This window comes from Brassica napus, chromosome A3 (assembly GCF_020379485.1).
Source record: "Brassica napus cultivar Da-Ae chromosome A3, Da-Ae, whole genome shotgun sequence".
Lineage (NCBI taxonomy): Eukaryota > Viridiplantae > Streptophyta > Magnoliopsida > Brassicales > Brassicaceae > Brassica > Brassica napus.
This window is the reverse complement of record NC_063436.1, coordinates 35,935,156-35,953,040: the sequence shown is the minus strand read 5'-3', so window position 1 is coordinate 35,953,040 and position 17,885 is coordinate 35,935,156. Positions and strand designations below refer to the sequence as shown.

The 17,885-nt window shown below is 44.7% G+C and overlaps 1 protein-coding gene and 1 pseudogene across 1 annotated transcript; one reads left to right on the top strand and one right to left on the bottom strand.

The window, feature by feature from the left end:
- Nucleotides 1–210: 210 nt before the first annotated feature.
- LOC106373114 lies at nt 211–2,790 on the bottom strand (annotated as a pseudogene).
- A 2,382-nt stretch (nt 2,791–5,172) lies between these two features.
- LOC125607264 lies at nt 5,173–16,941 on the top strand. The gene is made up of 5 exons (XM_048777163.1): nt 5,173–5,998; nt 6,092–6,173; nt 6,309–6,541; nt 6,621–7,659; nt 15,888–16,941. Exons 1-5 carry the CDS (start codon nt 5,173–5,175, stop codon nt 16,357–16,359), a joined length of 2,652 nt encoding a protein of 883 aa, XP_048633120.1. The 3' UTR covers nt 16,360–16,941.
- The last annotated feature ends 944 nt before the right edge of the window (nt 16,942–17,885 follow it).

The following is a 17,885-nucleotide window of genomic DNA, read 5'->3' as shown; positions in this document are numbered from 1 at the left end:
CATGTTTAGGAGTTTTGCCATTTCCGCACCAAAGATAAGATTGATCACTGAACTCCTTAAATAATGCTAGTGCAACTTGATTGAGAACCGTTATCCTAAAAGTGCAAGATTCTAAGAATAATCTTTAAGTTAAGCTACATTTAAGGGTTATCAAAGATGACTTTTTAAAGATACCCAGTTAAAAAGAGAGAATAATAAAAAGAAGAAAAATATGTGTTCTAAAGCTATTATTGATATCCTTGTAGTTGAAGTTGGAGGTCACATGGGGATTGGGACTAGTGTGCAAGATGACTAACAAAAACACTTTGTAAAAAATATACACTCAAGAAAACTTTACAAGACTATGAAAATAATTGAACAAACAAAAAAAGTTTTTAGGAATGCCAAATACCACCTAGCATGCAGCGCAATCTGTCCATAGATAGCTTCTTCACAAGTTTCTTAGCATCTAAATTTTCAGTTTCTGCTAGCTTCTCTATGCTTTTCAAATAGGCTGAAGTCACAATCTTCCTTCTGGCACTATTGCAGCTCGTTAAAGACATCATCAATATCAATATCAAAAACTTGGAATCGCTGCTCATATTGCTCCCATCATCATGGTCTAGCAACTTGAGAATGTAGCTAATACTAAAGTTGTCTTGCGCAAACTTCTTCCTGTTCTTTGGAACAGAGATCATTCAGTATAATAACGCCATGCTCCCCATTTCTCTTACTTAACTAACTCAGGCATAAAGCCAGCATCTCCCCATTTGCCTCTTTAACCTCTTCTGATAAAGTAGATAGCCTTCAAGGCTGATTCTTGAACAGAAATCTCCCCATTTTAAAGCAAATACAGCAAATGGTCCAAAAATCTGCAGCTCATCAATGCACTCAAACAATAGGTCGACCCGAAACATAAGTTATCAATTGCCATTTAGTTCTATCAACTTAGATTTTGAAAGAAGACAAGAAATTGAGATCTAATAATACACTCATCATAATAAGCTCCTGGATTTCTCCTTGTCTAACCAAGATCTCGCGTGTTTGTTCATCTTTAGCACACATACTTAACAAGAGATCACCTGAACAATCTTTTCTTTAGATCTAATAAGCTTAATGAAAGTCTAGGGGTCACTGTATCATCTTCCTTGATCATATGCCTCTTGATTTCTTCAACACCAATGAGGTTCCTCAACACTCCACACGAGCGAGCTAGCAATCAATTCTCATGATCAGAGCCAGACCAAGAATTCTCTGAATTCACTATTAATCTCTTCAAACACTTTGCGGACGCCTATCTCTCTACCAACATCGTTCCCATTCTCAAGAACTCTAACCAGAGGACCAAAAAAAAAGACTTGTAAGAACCAAACCCATAAATATAATAAATAAAAAACACAGCTTTAACAGATTCCTCTTGAATCAAGAAACCCAACAAGGATGTTAACCATATCGTTACTTTCAATCACAGTCCTGACGTATCTATCTATCACCCTCCAAAGCTTGTTTCTTCATCTCCACATCCACAACCTTCATCCTAGTAAGCAAGTCAACCTAATGTCCTCTTTGCAAGCGTTAGCGCTAGGCATGGATCTGATAAGCCCTTGATTAGGGTTTATCGAGTTGTGACAGAAAAGGGGACAGAGAGATAGAAGAAAGGATAAAAAGATAAGATTTGTTGATTAATTATTTGGATAAGGTTTTCCATACACATATCTCAACTTAAGTAGCAATACGAAATAACCCAAAATGACATATTATCTCATTATTAATAATATCAAGATTAGAGATGTCAAATGGGCAGGTTATAAATGGGTGGCCCGTGTCCAAATCGATATGGTCCAAAATGGACAGACACAGATTAAACCATAATTAAAATTTGTCCAGATGGGTGAACCCAACTATATCCATGGGCAACATTGGGCTTAACCACTTCGACAATGGGCGGCCCAATAAACTTAAATGTTTAGGGTTTGGAATATTGGGGGAAAACACAAATCACTTTTTTTTCTTCCCGTCTCACTCTTGCGATTTTTTTTTCGTGTTTGATTCTTCCTCTTTGAGTCCTTGTCTTCGATTCTTCCTCTTCGACTCCTCGTCTTTGATTCTTCCTCTTCGTGTTCGATTCTTCTTCTTCGATTCTCATTCGGTTCTTCTTCACCAACTTCTGATTTCATCATCTCTTAAGGTTTGATTTCGTGATTTGTGTTATGGGTTTTCACTATTAGCTACTGATTCATATCATCTACTAATATTGTGTTATGGGTTATGTGTTAGATGGATCGGTGATTTGTGTTCATAACGAAGCTGGTGGCGAGTCTGACGATTGTTTCTGTTTTCGCAAGTCAGACGAAATCACAAATTTTTTGAACTTATCTTGTGTTTTTTATAACTTTGAAACATGAAGTTTAAAACATAAAGTTAAAGTATATGGCATCTTTAAAATTGAAAATTTCAGAATCTTTAAATCTTTAAAACTGAAATTATGTTGTTTACATTAAGTGGGCGTATGGGCCGTCCATGTATCGCCCAACAAATCATGGTCTTATTTGGTTATGGTCTCATTTGGACATGGTTCTATTTGGGCTTCGACCAAAAATATCCAGCAAAAAATGAAGCCCATTCGGACACACCCAAACCCGCTCAAACCGCCCATTTGACATCTCTAATCAAGATTCTCTCTCTCACTCCTCTGAGTAAAAGCCAAGAGAACTGCAAGCTTATCAATACCCCCTCCTCCCACCCCCCCCCTGTAATAACCCTCTTTAAAGAGTAAAACGCAGACAAGGAAAAATCTTGTAACAGCCGAGAAAATTACTCAAGTAAGTGGAAGTCGGATTGATCTTTTCCCGTGGATGTTTGTGGATCCCAAGGTACATATGAAAAATTTAGAAAGTCTTAGAATAGTTTTCCATCTGAAGAAATAAATTCTTCAGGAATTTTAGTGGATTGAAAATGCTCGCGGTTCGGCCTAGAACGTCCTAGTCGGATGAGAAAATTAATCGAAAATTTATCATAGGGCCTTAAGATAGAAATGAACTTAGAGTTATTTTAGAAAATTTTTGGTCTAAGAAATCTAGGTTTTTGTCAAGGAGAAACATTTCCGCCAGCTCGGCTTATAACACGTTCGGGATTTAAATACGGCCCATTCGGGTCCATCTACGATGTGTTAAGCATATCCGGAAGCTTCTGGAGGATGCAGCTGCTTGTCTACCTCCTTAAGCAGCTAGACATGTGTTACTCCTTTACTGGAGAATCCTCCAAGCAGCTCTTGCTTATGTCCTATTGGTTGAATTGGTGGCTGGCCATAAAACTTGTTTTAATTGGACAGATTTGTGGCTGCACACCAATCTCTCTCCAATTGGTTGCATGGGGCACCCAGGACAGCTCCTGCTTGTAACCCACGACCTATACCTTCTTCTGAGCTCATTCTCCAGCCTATAAATAGCAGACCACCCCCTTAGTCATTTCTCATGCTTAGAACCCTAACCATAGCAGCTCGAAAAAGTCGAAACCCTAAGGTAAAATGTTTTTGTCTTTAGCTTTCTTTTTATTTAGATTTTGTTTTTCTTTTTTTTTTTTAATTTTTATTTTCTTAGTTAGAACTTGGATAGCCTTTCTTACCCTACCCTTCCTGTATTTATATTTCTAAAGCTCTAGAGTTTTCCGATAAAAGTTTAAAGTGAAGCCGACCGCGAGATAGAAGCGTTTCCAGTCCAAAACTTTCATCGAAGTGTTGAGGTGAGTCTCGGTTCTGGGTTATGATTGTTGTGTGTGCGACTAGCGCCTGCAAAACAAGAGTATTGGTTGATGCATTGCTAGGTTGCGCGTTTAGATATATAATGATATGATAATGATTGATGTTTGTGAAAGATATTGAGTTATATCGTCGGGCCTCGGCTCGAGGGGTATAACATGATTGTGATACATTGATGTTGTGTTGCATATACTTATGTCATTGCATTATATTGTTTGGGCCTCGGCTCAGATAATATAACATGTTTGATCATATCTTAACGGGGAAAACCCGTAAATCCACGGACTTGATCTGTGAGAGTCGGACACTCGGGTGGAGTGTCGTGAGAGTCATTTGTGTCCACTGGAGGCCTGTGCCTTGTCCGGGGCCTTACCAAAATTAGTTCCGGGCAGGATGCGAAGACACGTGTGATAGGGTTAGCTACCCTCGACCGCGTAGCTGCATGACGATGTGGCAAGTGTGTTATTCGGGCCATCGGCTTTTTAGACTTTGTGTTTAGAGTCAATGGCCGCAAGAAGGGATGTGTTATGGACTTCGTATCGAGATAGAAACCAATGGCGAGAGGCAGTCCTCGATGATCGATAATGATCTAACCACTCGTGAAGAGTGGATGCTTGTTTACATGATTGCTTTATTTTTGCATTGCATATTTCTTAATATAATTGATCCTTGTTGCTTAATGTTTGATGCATAATGGGGGAATAAATAATTGTTAGGAAACCCGACTCACTGAGCAAAATAGTTGCTCCTTAGACTCTTTGTTTTGCAGGTAACCCGTAGTAGTAGGTTCCATTTGGGATCGGAGGAGCACAAAGCTGTTGGTGTAGATTTGCTACCTTTTGCAAACATGTATGTTTTGTAATATGTAAGATATGGTTTTGAACATCGGCCGAGCATGTATAACTTTTGATGTGGTTGAACTTAAAGTATATATGAATAAAATAAAAGGGTTTGTGAAATGCTTGGATTCCATATGATACTAGTCCTAGTCCGGGACGAACTAACTAACGGTTTCAAACTCGGGTTGCAAAGCCTTAACTTGGAATCGCTAGGAAACCCGTTGTTGGACATATGATCTTAGGATTTCGGATCTGATCTGGGAACCTCAGATCAAATGTTCGGGCACGTGGTAGTAGTATCTTCGATCTGGTTAGAGTTCTTTAGTTTGTCGTGCATGTTCTTGTTTGATTGGTGCATGGCAAACTAATTAACTTTTATTTATTCCGGATCGGGGGTGTTACAACGAAGGTGGTATCAGAGCATGGTTCACTTTGCTCACTTGGGAACCTGTTTTCAATAATTTATCGAGTCAAAGGTGTCGCAAAAGGTAGAATAGGAAACCAACATGCTCCTTTGTTAGATAAGTTGGGATTAGTACTTACCCTGGGTTGTACTGCAGTATGTTTCCAAGACGTACAAGGAGTGAGGAGCCAATGATGACACCACCAAGATATGGACAACGTAATTCTGAAAACCGCAGAGTCTATTCAAACCTTGAGGTAACAGATGATTCTGCGATAGCACAAGGAAATAACCATTGCTATGAACACGAACATGAGTCGACCAGGAGAAATCCGACGGATTCACATATTGGCTATGAGCAAGAAGAACGATATGAGGATCTGAGGGAGAGGAATCAAGCACCTGATATGTATGGATCAAGGCGGAATTATGCAATAACACATAATCCAAGGCGAAATGAATCTGAGTTCATGCACCGGGAAAGGACGCCCGAATCACGTTGTAGGCAAGAACAGAGGACAGCTGGGAGTTCTGATCCTCTTATAGTATTAGTACAAGGCTTGCTAGATAGACTTGATCATAGAACCGGTGAATCATCAGAGCGAAGACCATCCTCCCCTCCTGATTACCTGAAGATGGTCACGTTAATGAAGAAATTTGGAACCGTTAGATATCCTGGAGGAACAAATCCCTTCGACGCGTCAACATGGCTGAGGAATTTGGAGAAAAACTTTCGGGCCATCCACTGCCCTGATAATTTCAAGAAGGATGTGGCAATATACTACTTGACCAAAGATGCTTCTGATTGGTGGGATAACGTGGAAGAATACTATATGGGAAGAGAGATCGACTGGGAAGATTTTAAAACGGAATTTGAATGGAAATACTTCCCACCTGAAGCAAAAGACCGGCTGGAGATTCAATTCTTGGAGTTAACTCAAGGCAACCGGAAAGTCAGGGAGTATGAGGCAGAGTTTACAAAGCTAAGGAAATATTCTCCTTACGGAGCAAGGAATGAAGGTGCACTAATTCGAAGGTTTATAAGAGGATTGCGAGCGGATTTGGCTAGCCGACTGCAAGTAGTGAAGTTTCATAGCCTCTATTAATTGGCAGAGATAGCAGTAAATGTTGAAGAAGGTATGGAAAAGGAGCAAGCCATGATGAAGTATGCAGAGCCATCTCGCAGAACTGAAGGGTTACGAGTACGAATAATGAATAATAAAGGACAATTTAATCGAGGGAGAGGCCGAGGAAGAAGGAATGACAGACGGTTTACGAATGGCCCAGATGTGTGTTACACTTGTGGTGGTACATGACATTTTTCTAGCAGTTGTCCTTATAGTCAGGGAAGAAAAGCTCCTGATTATATTACTTGCTTCTCGTGTGGTGAGAAAGGGCATTATGCCAACAGTTGTCCCCATAAGAGACAAGTTACGCTTCCAGCACCACCCACTAGACTAGCGATTGAACCAGCCCCGAAGCGCCAGGCAGTTGGAAAGCAAGTGAATGCTTTAGAGTTAGGAAAGCTCGAACCACAACAGCCCCATCAGGGCCCGATCACAGGTAAGTAGGGTTTTAACTCATTGCTTGTTTGTGTGAATTTGATGCATGAAATATAAAATGTTAAATAAATATTGTTTAGGAACATTGTGTGTTGGTGGAGTTTATGTGCATGTTCTCTTCGACTCGGGTGCCACACATAGCTTTGTGATACCCGAGGTAGTGTCGAGTTTTAAGGGAACCTTTACTAGAGTAAAGGTAGGTGTTTCAGTTAGAACCCCTGGAAACCATAACCTTCGTACCGATAGTTGTGTACTTGGGATTCCAATCTATGTGGGATCAACGGTTTATCCGACAGACCTGCTAGTTGTTCCTTTAGGGAAACACGAAGTGATTTTGGGAATGGACTGGCTGTCGAGATACTACATGCAGTTGGATTGTGGTCGAGGAAGAATTACACTTGAAGAAAGAGGACAACCATCAACGACATACTATGGAATATGTCCAACTGCTGGAGTGTCACTTGTATCTACCTTAAGAGTTGAGAAAGATTTGATCAAGGGCGAGGTATATCTTGTAACTCTAACTACCCTTGGAGGAGAATTGAAAGAAGGGACAAAGTTGGAAGAGATAGCAGTAATAAGAGAATACCAGGATGTATTCCAGCCATTGGAAGGATTACCCCTACCACGAAGTGATCCTTTCACCATTACATTAGAGCCGGGAGCAGCCCCAATAGCTAAGGCACCTTATCGAATGGCTCCAGCTGAGCTTGCTGAATTAAAGAAGCAGTTGGAAGATTTGATAGAAAAAGGATTTATCAGACCGAGTTCTTCACCATGGGGAGCACCAGTCTTATTTGTAAAGAAGAAAGACGGTACCATGCGGTTATGCATCGATTATAAAGGGATTAATAATGTTACAGTAAAGGACAAGTATCCCTTGCCAAGGATCGATGAATTGTTGGATCAGCTTCAGGGGGCAAGCTGGTTCTCAAAGATAGATTTGGCATCGGGATACCATCAAATCCCAATATCAGAGTTCGATATCATGAAGACGGCTTTTAGGACCCGGTATGGCCACTATGAATTTGTGGTAATGCCTTTTGGTCTTACTAATGCGCCGGCTGCTTTCATGCGCTTGATGAATGATATATTTCGTGATTGTTGGGGTCAAAAACGGTCACGACGGAATTATCACCCGAAAACCCTCGGAAATCACATTTCCAAAAGAGATAGTAAAAAGAAAGATATAATTTTCGTAAAAAATAAACAATACGAAGTTTTTGCGAAGAAGTATCCCTGAAGATTCAAACCAAACGAACCAAGCTCGGTCGTTGCGTAATTACCGCGCATACACGCTGTCCGGTCGCTACGTAGCAACCAAGTCCGGGCCGATATCGGTCGCTACGTAGCGACTGAACATCCGACCCACTCGGACGCTACGTAGCGACCGAGCGCTCGTCCCGCTTGGTCGCTACGTAGCGACCGAGCTCGAGCCAAAGCTCGGTCGCTACGTAGCGACCGAGCTCAAGCCAAAGCTCAGTCGCTACGTAGCAACCGAGCGCTCGTCCCGCGCGGTCGCTACGTAGCGACCGAGCTCGAGCCGAAGCTCGGTCGCTACGTAGCGATTGAGCGCTCGTCCCGCTCGGTCGCTACGTAGCGACCGAGCGCTCGTCCCGCTCGGTTGCTATGTAGCGACCGAGCTCGAGCCAAAGCTCGGTCGCTACATAGCGACCGAGCGCTCATCCCGCTCGGTCGCTACATAGCGACCGGGCTCGAGCCAAAGTTCGGTCGCTGTGTAGCGATCGAGCCCTTCCGAACATCGATATGACACCAGTCCATGCATTCTCGTCAAACCTTAAAATGCTATATCCCGAAGACTGTAGCAAGCTCAGTCCATGTTTTCCGCTATTCTATCTCATCGATCAAACTTCGCGGATTAGAAACCGCGGAAAATTCGTTCTTTATCAAAAGAAATCGTAGTAAACGTGTCGAGTCGAAAGATGGCCCAAAGGGACCTAAAACACGACTCGAGGCCCATCCTACGATTTCTTAACCAAAAGCCCGTAAACCACAGCACGGTTTACGCTTGGTCCACAAGGAAGGATAAATGTCAAGTTTCCGCGGATAAATACGGAAGTTTTGAAGATAATTGTGAAGATCGGGAAAAATGGAATATCTCCATTTTTATGCTATGACGGCTTAAGGGCAGAAGAGTAAAAGTGTAAACCGACCTTGGAGCTAGTATATAAGAAGTCTTAGGCGAGGAGCATGGATGAGAACTTTTTCAGAGCAAACTTAGCACTTAGAGCAATTTAGGCAATTTTCCGTTTTTGTTATTTCGAGCTGCGACTCAATTAGGTTTAGCCGTCTTAGGGTTGCTAGAACTAGGAATCTCGCCGACAGCTCTCGAGCCCATGCTTATACTTTGTTGTAAACGCTCATACGCAGATTCGGAATAAGATTTACTTTGCTCTCTTTTTTCAATTTCTTATTCTTATCGTTGTTATTCTCGTGTTCTGATTGCTTGACGTGTGGTAATTAGCAGATATCCGGGTCCTCTGGGAAATTAGGGTTTTCCTAGTTTTCTTATTTAAACAGAAATCGACAGTGTGAATTTCGGTTCCCACAGTTTGGCGCTAGAAGGAGGGGGGATAACGGATCAATCTAACCCGCAAAAGCCACATCACGCTCAATCAGACATGTCAACTAACGACGCAGATAACGTGCAGACTCCTCTTAACGGAGGCAGCGGCACCGATCTCCACACTCCAGCAGCGAACGTATCCGCGGCCAACGCACAAGCCAACGCCGCAACGCTCGAGGAGTTTAAAAAGATGTTCGCCACCTATGAGAAAAGGTCGGAAGAACAGGATAAGCTCGTGAGTACCTTGACCAAACAGGTTGAAACCTTAACGGCAAGGACTCAAGCAATTCGTCCCCGCGGAACCACCAAAATCCACGGGAAGAGGCTCGACTTCGCTACCCCACTCGACAGATCTGGAGTCGCGCGGGAACGACCTTCCGGTCAAAACCCTAGCGAGAAATCTCCCATCGAAAAGGGGAACCCTGAAAGTCTTCCGCCCCCTGCAAAGGACTCGGAGGATAACGAACCGGAACACATTGACTTGGATCCTAGCGATGTCTCCAACGACACCGACGAGGACGTCGACAGACATCCAAGAAGGACCAGGAGCCGATCTGCTCGGGAAGGCTCCCCGTTCGAAAAACCAATGACGGAAGAAGAGGAAATCGCCTATTGGAACGAACAAGAGGAGCTGGCTGAAAGGCAAACCGAGCTCACTCGCAGTAAACGCCGACAGGCTCGAAAATATACTGAAGAGACATCGGATATCCGCGATCTTCGCGACTACATCACCAAGACTGCGGCAGAAGTGAGGGCCGTAAGGTGCAGCCCCCGAAATCGATCGACTGCTGGAAGGAGCTCGAAAGACCCCTTTTACCAGTCGCATTTCGGACATGAGGGTGTCCGATCCGGGAAAAATCAAAGTACCGAAGTACGATGGTACGGCCGATCCAAAAGCTCACCTTCAGGCTTTCCACATCGCGATGGGAAGAGCTAGACTGGAGGACGGCGAAAAGGATGCCGGCTACTGCCGCCTGTTCGTCAAAAATCTGGAAGGAGCAGCGCTCGAATGGTTCGCGCGCCTCCATCGCAACACCATCGGGAGTTTCCGACAGCTTGCATCAGAATTTCTCAAACAATACTCTGTGTTCATAGACACAAAAACTTCCGATGTTGATCTCTGGAGTCTCTCCCAGAGGGAAGACGAACCCCTCCGCGAGTTTATCAGTCGTTTCAAGCTGATAATGTCCAGGGTCAGCGGGATAAGCGACAAAGTGGCCATCGACGCGCTGAGAAAGACGCTCTGGTACAAGTCGAAATTCAGAAAGTGGATAACTCTCGACAAACCGCGAACGATCCAGGACGCCCTCCACAAAGCAACGGATTACGTCATAGTCGAGGAAGAAACTAAAGTCTTATCGCAAAAACATAAGGCGGCAAGACCATCCTCGAAGGACGTGGATCCGAAAGGGAGAAAGAAGAACTCTCGTAACGGCAAGTACGTCCATCACGAGGGGGAAGATCTCCAAGGGGCGCATAACTATGCGATCAATTCGGATCAGGGCCGGACCACGGGCAACACATGGACTCGTAATCAAGGGTATGACGAAAACACCTTCTGCGAGTTTCACCAGTCCCGAGGACACTCCCCCACCAACTGCAAAGTTTTGGGAGCAAGACTAGCCGCGAAGCTACTCGCTGGAGAGCTCTCGGAAGTAACTAGCGTCAAGGACCTCATCCTCGATTCTGATCGCCCTCCAAAGACGGACAGAAATCCGCCAGCTGAAAAATCCCCCCCAACGAAACCAGCCTGGGGATAAACGCAGAAGGAGGCCGGACGACAAGGGGAACGATAACAATCGTCGCAGAGTCAATATGATCATCGGAGGATCACAATACTGTGGCGATACTGTGTCGGCCATCAAGGCTTATCAACGGAAGGCAGAGTTGAGTGCAAATTGGCCTACATGGTCTCCACCCCGAGACGGCCAAAATTGCTCGATCACCTTCACAAGGGAGGAAGCCCGCGGCATCGATCAACCTCACTGCGACTCGCTCGTCATAGATCTCATCATACGAGACTTAGAAGTCGGAAGGGTACTCGTCGACACGGGAAGCACGGTCAACGTAATCTTCCGCGACATTCTCAAGCGGATGAGCATCAAGCTCGGAGAAGTAATTCCGACGCCAAAACCGCTCACAGGATTTTCAGGCGAACTATCGATGACTCTTGGATCGATCCAGTTGCCAGTCATGGCCAAGGAGATCACGAAAATCATCGAGTTCGCGGTAGTCGATCATCCCGCTATCTACAACGTGATCATGGAAACCCCATGGCTCAACGCCATGCAAGCAGTTCCATCGACCTACCATCTGGGTCTCAAATTTCCAACCCCAAGCGGAGTCGCGGCTATCTGGGGATGCCAAAAACAGTCGCGGCTATGCTTCCTCGCAGAGCATAAGTTAAGGCAAATCACGACTTCTGCAACTGCAAACGGCAAACGCACGAAGATAGATCGATCTTCGGCCAAAAACGCCCCAGGAAAAGACGAATTAAAATCGTCTACCGACGCAAACGCATCGGACGTCGAAGCTCGACACGAGTCCGAAGCCCACGCTACAATTCAACCGGAACATCCGGAAAATAGCATTGACCCAGCCACGATCGACATGGTCAAGGCGGACATCGCGACATCTACCGCCGAGTAAAAACACTCGCGGCATGAAACAGAACTACGAGATGGCTTGATCCTCGAAAGGGGTACGTAGGCAGCTCGTCAAAAGACGAGTTCAGCTATCCCCCTCTCTAAAAAGGGGGGGGGGGAGTGGGTGCGTATACTCGTATACTCCCACTTAAAAAATTCTTCATCATTGTAATCGAGTTTTTAGAAACTTCAAAAACTTTTACTACAATATACGTTGCTCCTTTTTATCGAAAAATGTTTACGCTTCAGTTAAACACAAAAACTTTCAGGACACGTCTGGAAACATTAAGACTCTTGTCTGCGGCCTCATCCGGCCCAAAAATCGTAAAATTATCATCTTTCAAAAACGCAAAGATACACGTATAATCCCTGAAACAACTGCGAGACGTCCCAAAAGTTAAAATTCGAGGATAATACTAACAAATTGTCCGAACGCGACCACCAAAAAACCCTACACCCCGTTCGTCGATTGGCCCCGACGAACACGTTAGCCGTCTTAAACAAACGCAATTCAATCACTCTTTTGATCTTCAAAAACGTCCAACACTAGGACGAAAGCGCGCTACAACAAAAAATCCAAAATTTTGGTTTAGCACTTCCTGTTGACTCTGAGAAGATGCTCGATTCATACCATACAAGTCATATAAGCCGAGAACCTATCGCGGACTTTAAATCGGTACGAGTCAGGAAGAAATCGCAACAGGAAAAACGATAGCCGGCTAGTCACCGCACAAACCTTAACCGAAAGTAAACCTAGGTCTTGCCCTAAACCCAACGCTCTGGTCTCCAACATCTCAAGACAAGATATCTAAAAGATACAAGATCCTAAACCATGTCTCTCCGTTCGCATCTCAATGTTCCCAAAAATCGTAAAGATAAGTAATTTTTTACGAGAATCACGAACGAACTAACAGATTGAACGTCTAATCGGAATTAAATACGAGACGACAACTCATATTTACTTCGACCCTATTCAGGAAAACTCGAAATGAAACATTCATCATATATATAACCGCGTAAAGCGGTAAGGGATTCAAAGCCACCAACGGCCAGTCCCGGTAAATACAAATACGGCCATCTAGGCCTAAGCAAAATCCAAATTCAAAAGGCCACACTCGGCTGAAAACAGATAAAATGATAATCAAACTCAACCATCAATACAAAGGATCAGTCCATCCAATGACTACCTCCCTGAAACAGGATCCTCTACGGTCGGCTCTCCATCATCCTCAGCGTCAAGCGACCCTCGACCACTGCTCTGCCAAGTGGCATAGACAGCGGACAAGGAGGTATCTTCAAAAGAAGCCCCCATATCATTATCAATTGATGAGCTGAAACGAGATCGATGAGCCTCGACCGCCGCACGGACCCTCTCGGGAGAGAAATGACCCCAAAACAGCAGACCACCACGGAGAAGGTCTCGGACGATGCACAAATCTTCCTGAAAAGGAGGAATGGGTTGTGTACTGCAAAATGGACGTAGTTCAGATATGGAATAAAAAACGGGTAGTAAGAAAAGCAACGAGTGATCATTCAGCATGCTACCTCCTGCCCCCCACAGTCGCCTAACCGAGGGAAGGCACTCCACGGCGACCGAGGCTTGGTCCAATCTAGCATAGAAAAAATAACTCTTCCATCCACAACCGCCCTGAGAGAATCCCTTCAGGACTTCCATATGAGTACGCGACCTAAAACCATACAGACGATCGGTCCCAACTCGAGACAGGGTAAGGAAAGCTTCGAGATAATCAGCAGTGAGATCCATGCCTCGCTCATTTCCCAAGACTAGCAACCCGACAAGATGCTTTATACCGCGGGGAGAAATCTGACTTATCGAAATTTCCAAACGGTTCAGAAACTCTACTATAACCGACGGAATGGGAAACCATAGGCGAGCACGCATCAGATGCTCCTCGTACAAAGTAAAAAAGCCTTAGGGAGGCTCGTCAGCCCTCTCTCCCTCGAGGGGTAATCGAAAGTCCACGTTTTCCGGAACGTGACAGAAGCTGCGTACGGTTCCAAGGAACGGAAGGGTACACCTGCTCGGTCTCCCAATGACCCTTTCCGAAAAAGGCCTCATGGGAACCCACGGCTCGGGAGGCGGTTCTTCCACATTGCATATAGCCACCCAATATGCGTCGCCCTCGGCGGGGTCATCGGAGTGTGCCACGAACTCGATCTCTTGGACAACCTCACCGCGTCCGTCACGGACACTCCCGCGATTGAAGATAGTAGGCCGAGTGTTTCCCAAAATCCCTTGAGACATTCTCAACAAGGAGGAAAGGGAAAAATCTCAATGATAGAGAGAGAAAGTTGAAAGGATCTTTTCACTCTTAAACTTTGAGAAGATAATGAAGCGAAAATCTAGAAACAAGTTACCTCCCTTATTATAGGCATGAGGATTTACTGTTCAAACTCGGACTTTCGGATATTAATTCCATCTAACACGTTTAACTTGCCAAACATGCCTAACCGCACGCTAGGACCCTACGATGCACGGTCCTAACGGGCTGGGGGGCTAACTGTTGGGGTCAAAAACGGTCACGACGGAATTATTACTCAAAAACCCTCGGAAATCACATTTCTAAAAGAGATAGTAAAAAAAAAAGATATAATTTTCGTAAAAAGTAAACAATACGAAATTTTTACGAAGAAGTATCCCTGAAGATTCAAACCAAACGAACCAAGCTCGGTCGTTGCGAAATTACCGCGCATACGCTGTTCGGTAGCTACGTAGCAACCAAGTCCGGGCTGATATCGGTCGCTACGTAGCGACCGAACATCCGACCCACTCGGACGCTACGTAGCGACCGAGCGCCCGTCCCGCTTGGTCGCTACGTAGCGACCGAGCGCTCATCCCGCTCGGTCGCTATGTAGCGACCGAGCTCGGCCAAAGCTTGGTCGCTACGTAGCGACCGAGCGCTCGTCCCGCTCGGTCGCTACGTATCGACCGAGCTCAAGCCAAAGCTCGGTCGCTACATAGCGACCGAGCTCGAGCCGAAGCTCAGTTGCTACGTCCCGCTCGGTCGCTACGTAGCGACCGAGTGCTCGTCCCGCTCGGTCCTTACGTAGCGACCGAGCTCGAGCCAAAGCTCGATCGCTACGTAGCGACCGAGCGCTCGTCCCGCTCGGTCACTACGTAGCGACCGAGCGTTCGTCCCGCTCGGTCACTATGTAGCGACCGAGCTCAAGCCGAAGCTCGGTCGTTACGTAGCGACCGAGCGCTCGTCCCGCTCGGTCGCTATGTAGCGACCGGGCTCGAGCCAAAGTTCGGTCGCTGTGTAGCGATCGAGCCCTTCCGAACATCGATATGACACCAGTCCATGCATTCTCGTCAAACATTCAAATGCTATCTCCCGAAGACCGTAGCAAGCTCAGTCCATGTTTTCCGCTATTCTAACTCATCGATCAAACTTCGCGGATTAGAAACCGCGGAAAATTCGTTCTTTATCAAAAGAAATCGTAGTAAACGTGTCGAGTCGAAAGATGGCCCAAAGGGACCTAAAACATGACTCGGGGCCCATCCTACGATTTCTTAACCAAAAGCCCGTAAACCACAGCACGGTTTACGCTTGGTCCACAAGGAAGGATAAATGTCAAATTTCCGCGGATAAATACGGAAGTTTTGAAGATAATTGTAAAGATCGGGAAAAATGGAATATCTCCATTTTTATGCTATGACGGCTTAAGGGCAGAAGAGTAAAAGCGTAAACCGACCTTGGAGCTAATATATAAGAAGTCCTAGGCGAGGAGCATGGAGGGGAACTTTTTCAGAGCAAACTTAGCACTTAGAGCAATTTAGGCAATTTTCCGTTTTTGTTATTTCGAGCTGCGACTCAATTAGGTTTAGCCGTCTTAGGGTTGCTAGAACTAGGAATCTCGCAGACAGCTCTCGAGCCCAGGCTTATACTTTGTTGTAAACGCTCATACGCAGATTCGGAATAAGATCTACTTTGCTCTTTTTTTTCGATTTCTTATTCTTATCGTTGTTATTCTCGTGTTCTGATTGCTTGACGTGTGGTAATTAGCAGATATCCGGGTCCTCTGGGAAATTAGGGTTTTCCTAGTTTCCTTATTTAAACGGAAATCGACAGTGCGAATTTCGGTTCCCACAGTGATTACTTGGATAAATTTGTAATCATCTTTATTGATGATATACTTATTTATTCCAAGAGTAAAGAGGAACATGCAGAGCACCTCCAAAAGGTGTTGGAGCGATTAAGAAGCCATAAGTTGTTCGCCAAGTTTAGTAAATGTAGTTTTTGGAAAAGGGAGATTGGATTCCTTGGTCATCGAGTGTCAGAGAAGGGAGTTGCAGTAGATCCTGAAAAGGTTAAAGTAGTTAAGGACTGGCCACGCCCTACCAGCGCTACCGAGATTCGAAGCTTCCTAGGATTGGCTGGGTATTATCGAAAGTTTGTGAGGAACTTTTCCATCATGGCCAAACCCTTGACGAGGTTGACTGGGAAAGATATATCATTTGAATGGGATAAGAAAGAGGAAAAGGCTTTTACACAATTAAAGGAAGCTTTGACGACAGCACCTATTCTTGCATTACCTACTCCAGGAAGACCTTACACAGTATAGACTGAAGCTTCTCGAGTAGGACTGGGTTGTGTACTGATGCAGGATGGAAAGGTCATCGCCTATGGTTCAAGACAATTAAGGAAGCACGAGGAGAATTACCCCACCCACGATCTAGAGATGGCCGCAGTGGTATTTGCTTTAAAAATATGGAGATCCTATCTTTATGGCGAGACGATTCAAATCTTTACTGATCACAAGAGTCTCAAGTATCTCTTTACTCAGTCAGATTTGAATTTGAGACAAAGGAGGTGGATGGAATTTATCACGGATTATGACTTACAAATCCAATATCACCCATGAAAGGCGAATGTGGTAGCAGATGCACTGAGTCGGAGGAGAAATGATACAGCTATTGAGAAAGACTTAGAAGCCTTAAACGCAGAATTCAAGATGATTAGTCTTTCAGCCATAGAAGGCGAGGGCAGCGAGCCATTGGGATTGCGAGCAGTGAATCAAGCAAACCTCCTGCAAAGAATTCGAGAAGAGCAGAAGGAAGATGTGAAGCTAAAGAAGATTATAAAAGAACTTGAAGAATCAGGCGGAAGAAAGGATAGTGGTTATCATTTGGCTGATGACAGAAGTCTCCTACTGAACAGAAGGATAACCGTACCTGTAGGAAAGGAGTTACGAGAAGGGATCTTGAGAATCGCACACCACTCAATATTAAGTATTCATCCTGGAAGCACCAAGATATACCAGGATATACGTCGATACTATCACTGGCCAGGAATCAAAAGATCAGTTGCTAAGTGGGTAGCTCAGTGCCAGACCTGCCAACAAATTAAGGCTGACCATCAAGTGCCGGGAGGATTATTGCAAAGCCTACCAATCCCATAATGGAAGTGGAAGTCAGTGGCTATGGATTTTGTAACGGGACTACCTCGAGCACCAGGAAGAGGGAATGATACTATATGGGTGGTGGTAGACCGACTAACTAAGACTGCTCATTTTCTACCCATTAGAATTGTTGACAAGGTAGAAGTACTGGCAGAAGTTTACTTAAAGGAGATAGTACGATTACACGGAGTTCCTGCCAACATAGTATCTGATCGTGATCCAAGATTTACAGCTCAATTCTGGAGAGTTTTCCAGCAAGTATTGGGGACTGATCTTCATATGAGTACGGCGTTTCACCCTGAAACTGACGGGCAGACGGAGCGAACAATCAGAACCTTGGAAGATTTGCTAAGGATGTGTGTTTTAGACTGGTCAGGTACATGGGAACAATACTTACCTTTGGTAGAGTTCTCTTATAACAACAGTTACCATGCAAGTATTGGAATGTCCCCATATGAGGCATTATATGGACGATCTTGCCGCACACCACTGTGTTGGGCTGAAGTTGGAGAAAGACATATGTTAGGACCAGATGTAGTAGATGAAACAACGGAAAAGATAAAGATTATCCGGGAGAATATGAAGAAAGCTCAAGACGGGCAGAATAAGTATGCCGATCAGAATAGACGTGAAGTAATATTTCAAGTTGGTGATTGGGTATAATTGAAGGTGGCCGCACAGAAAGGGAG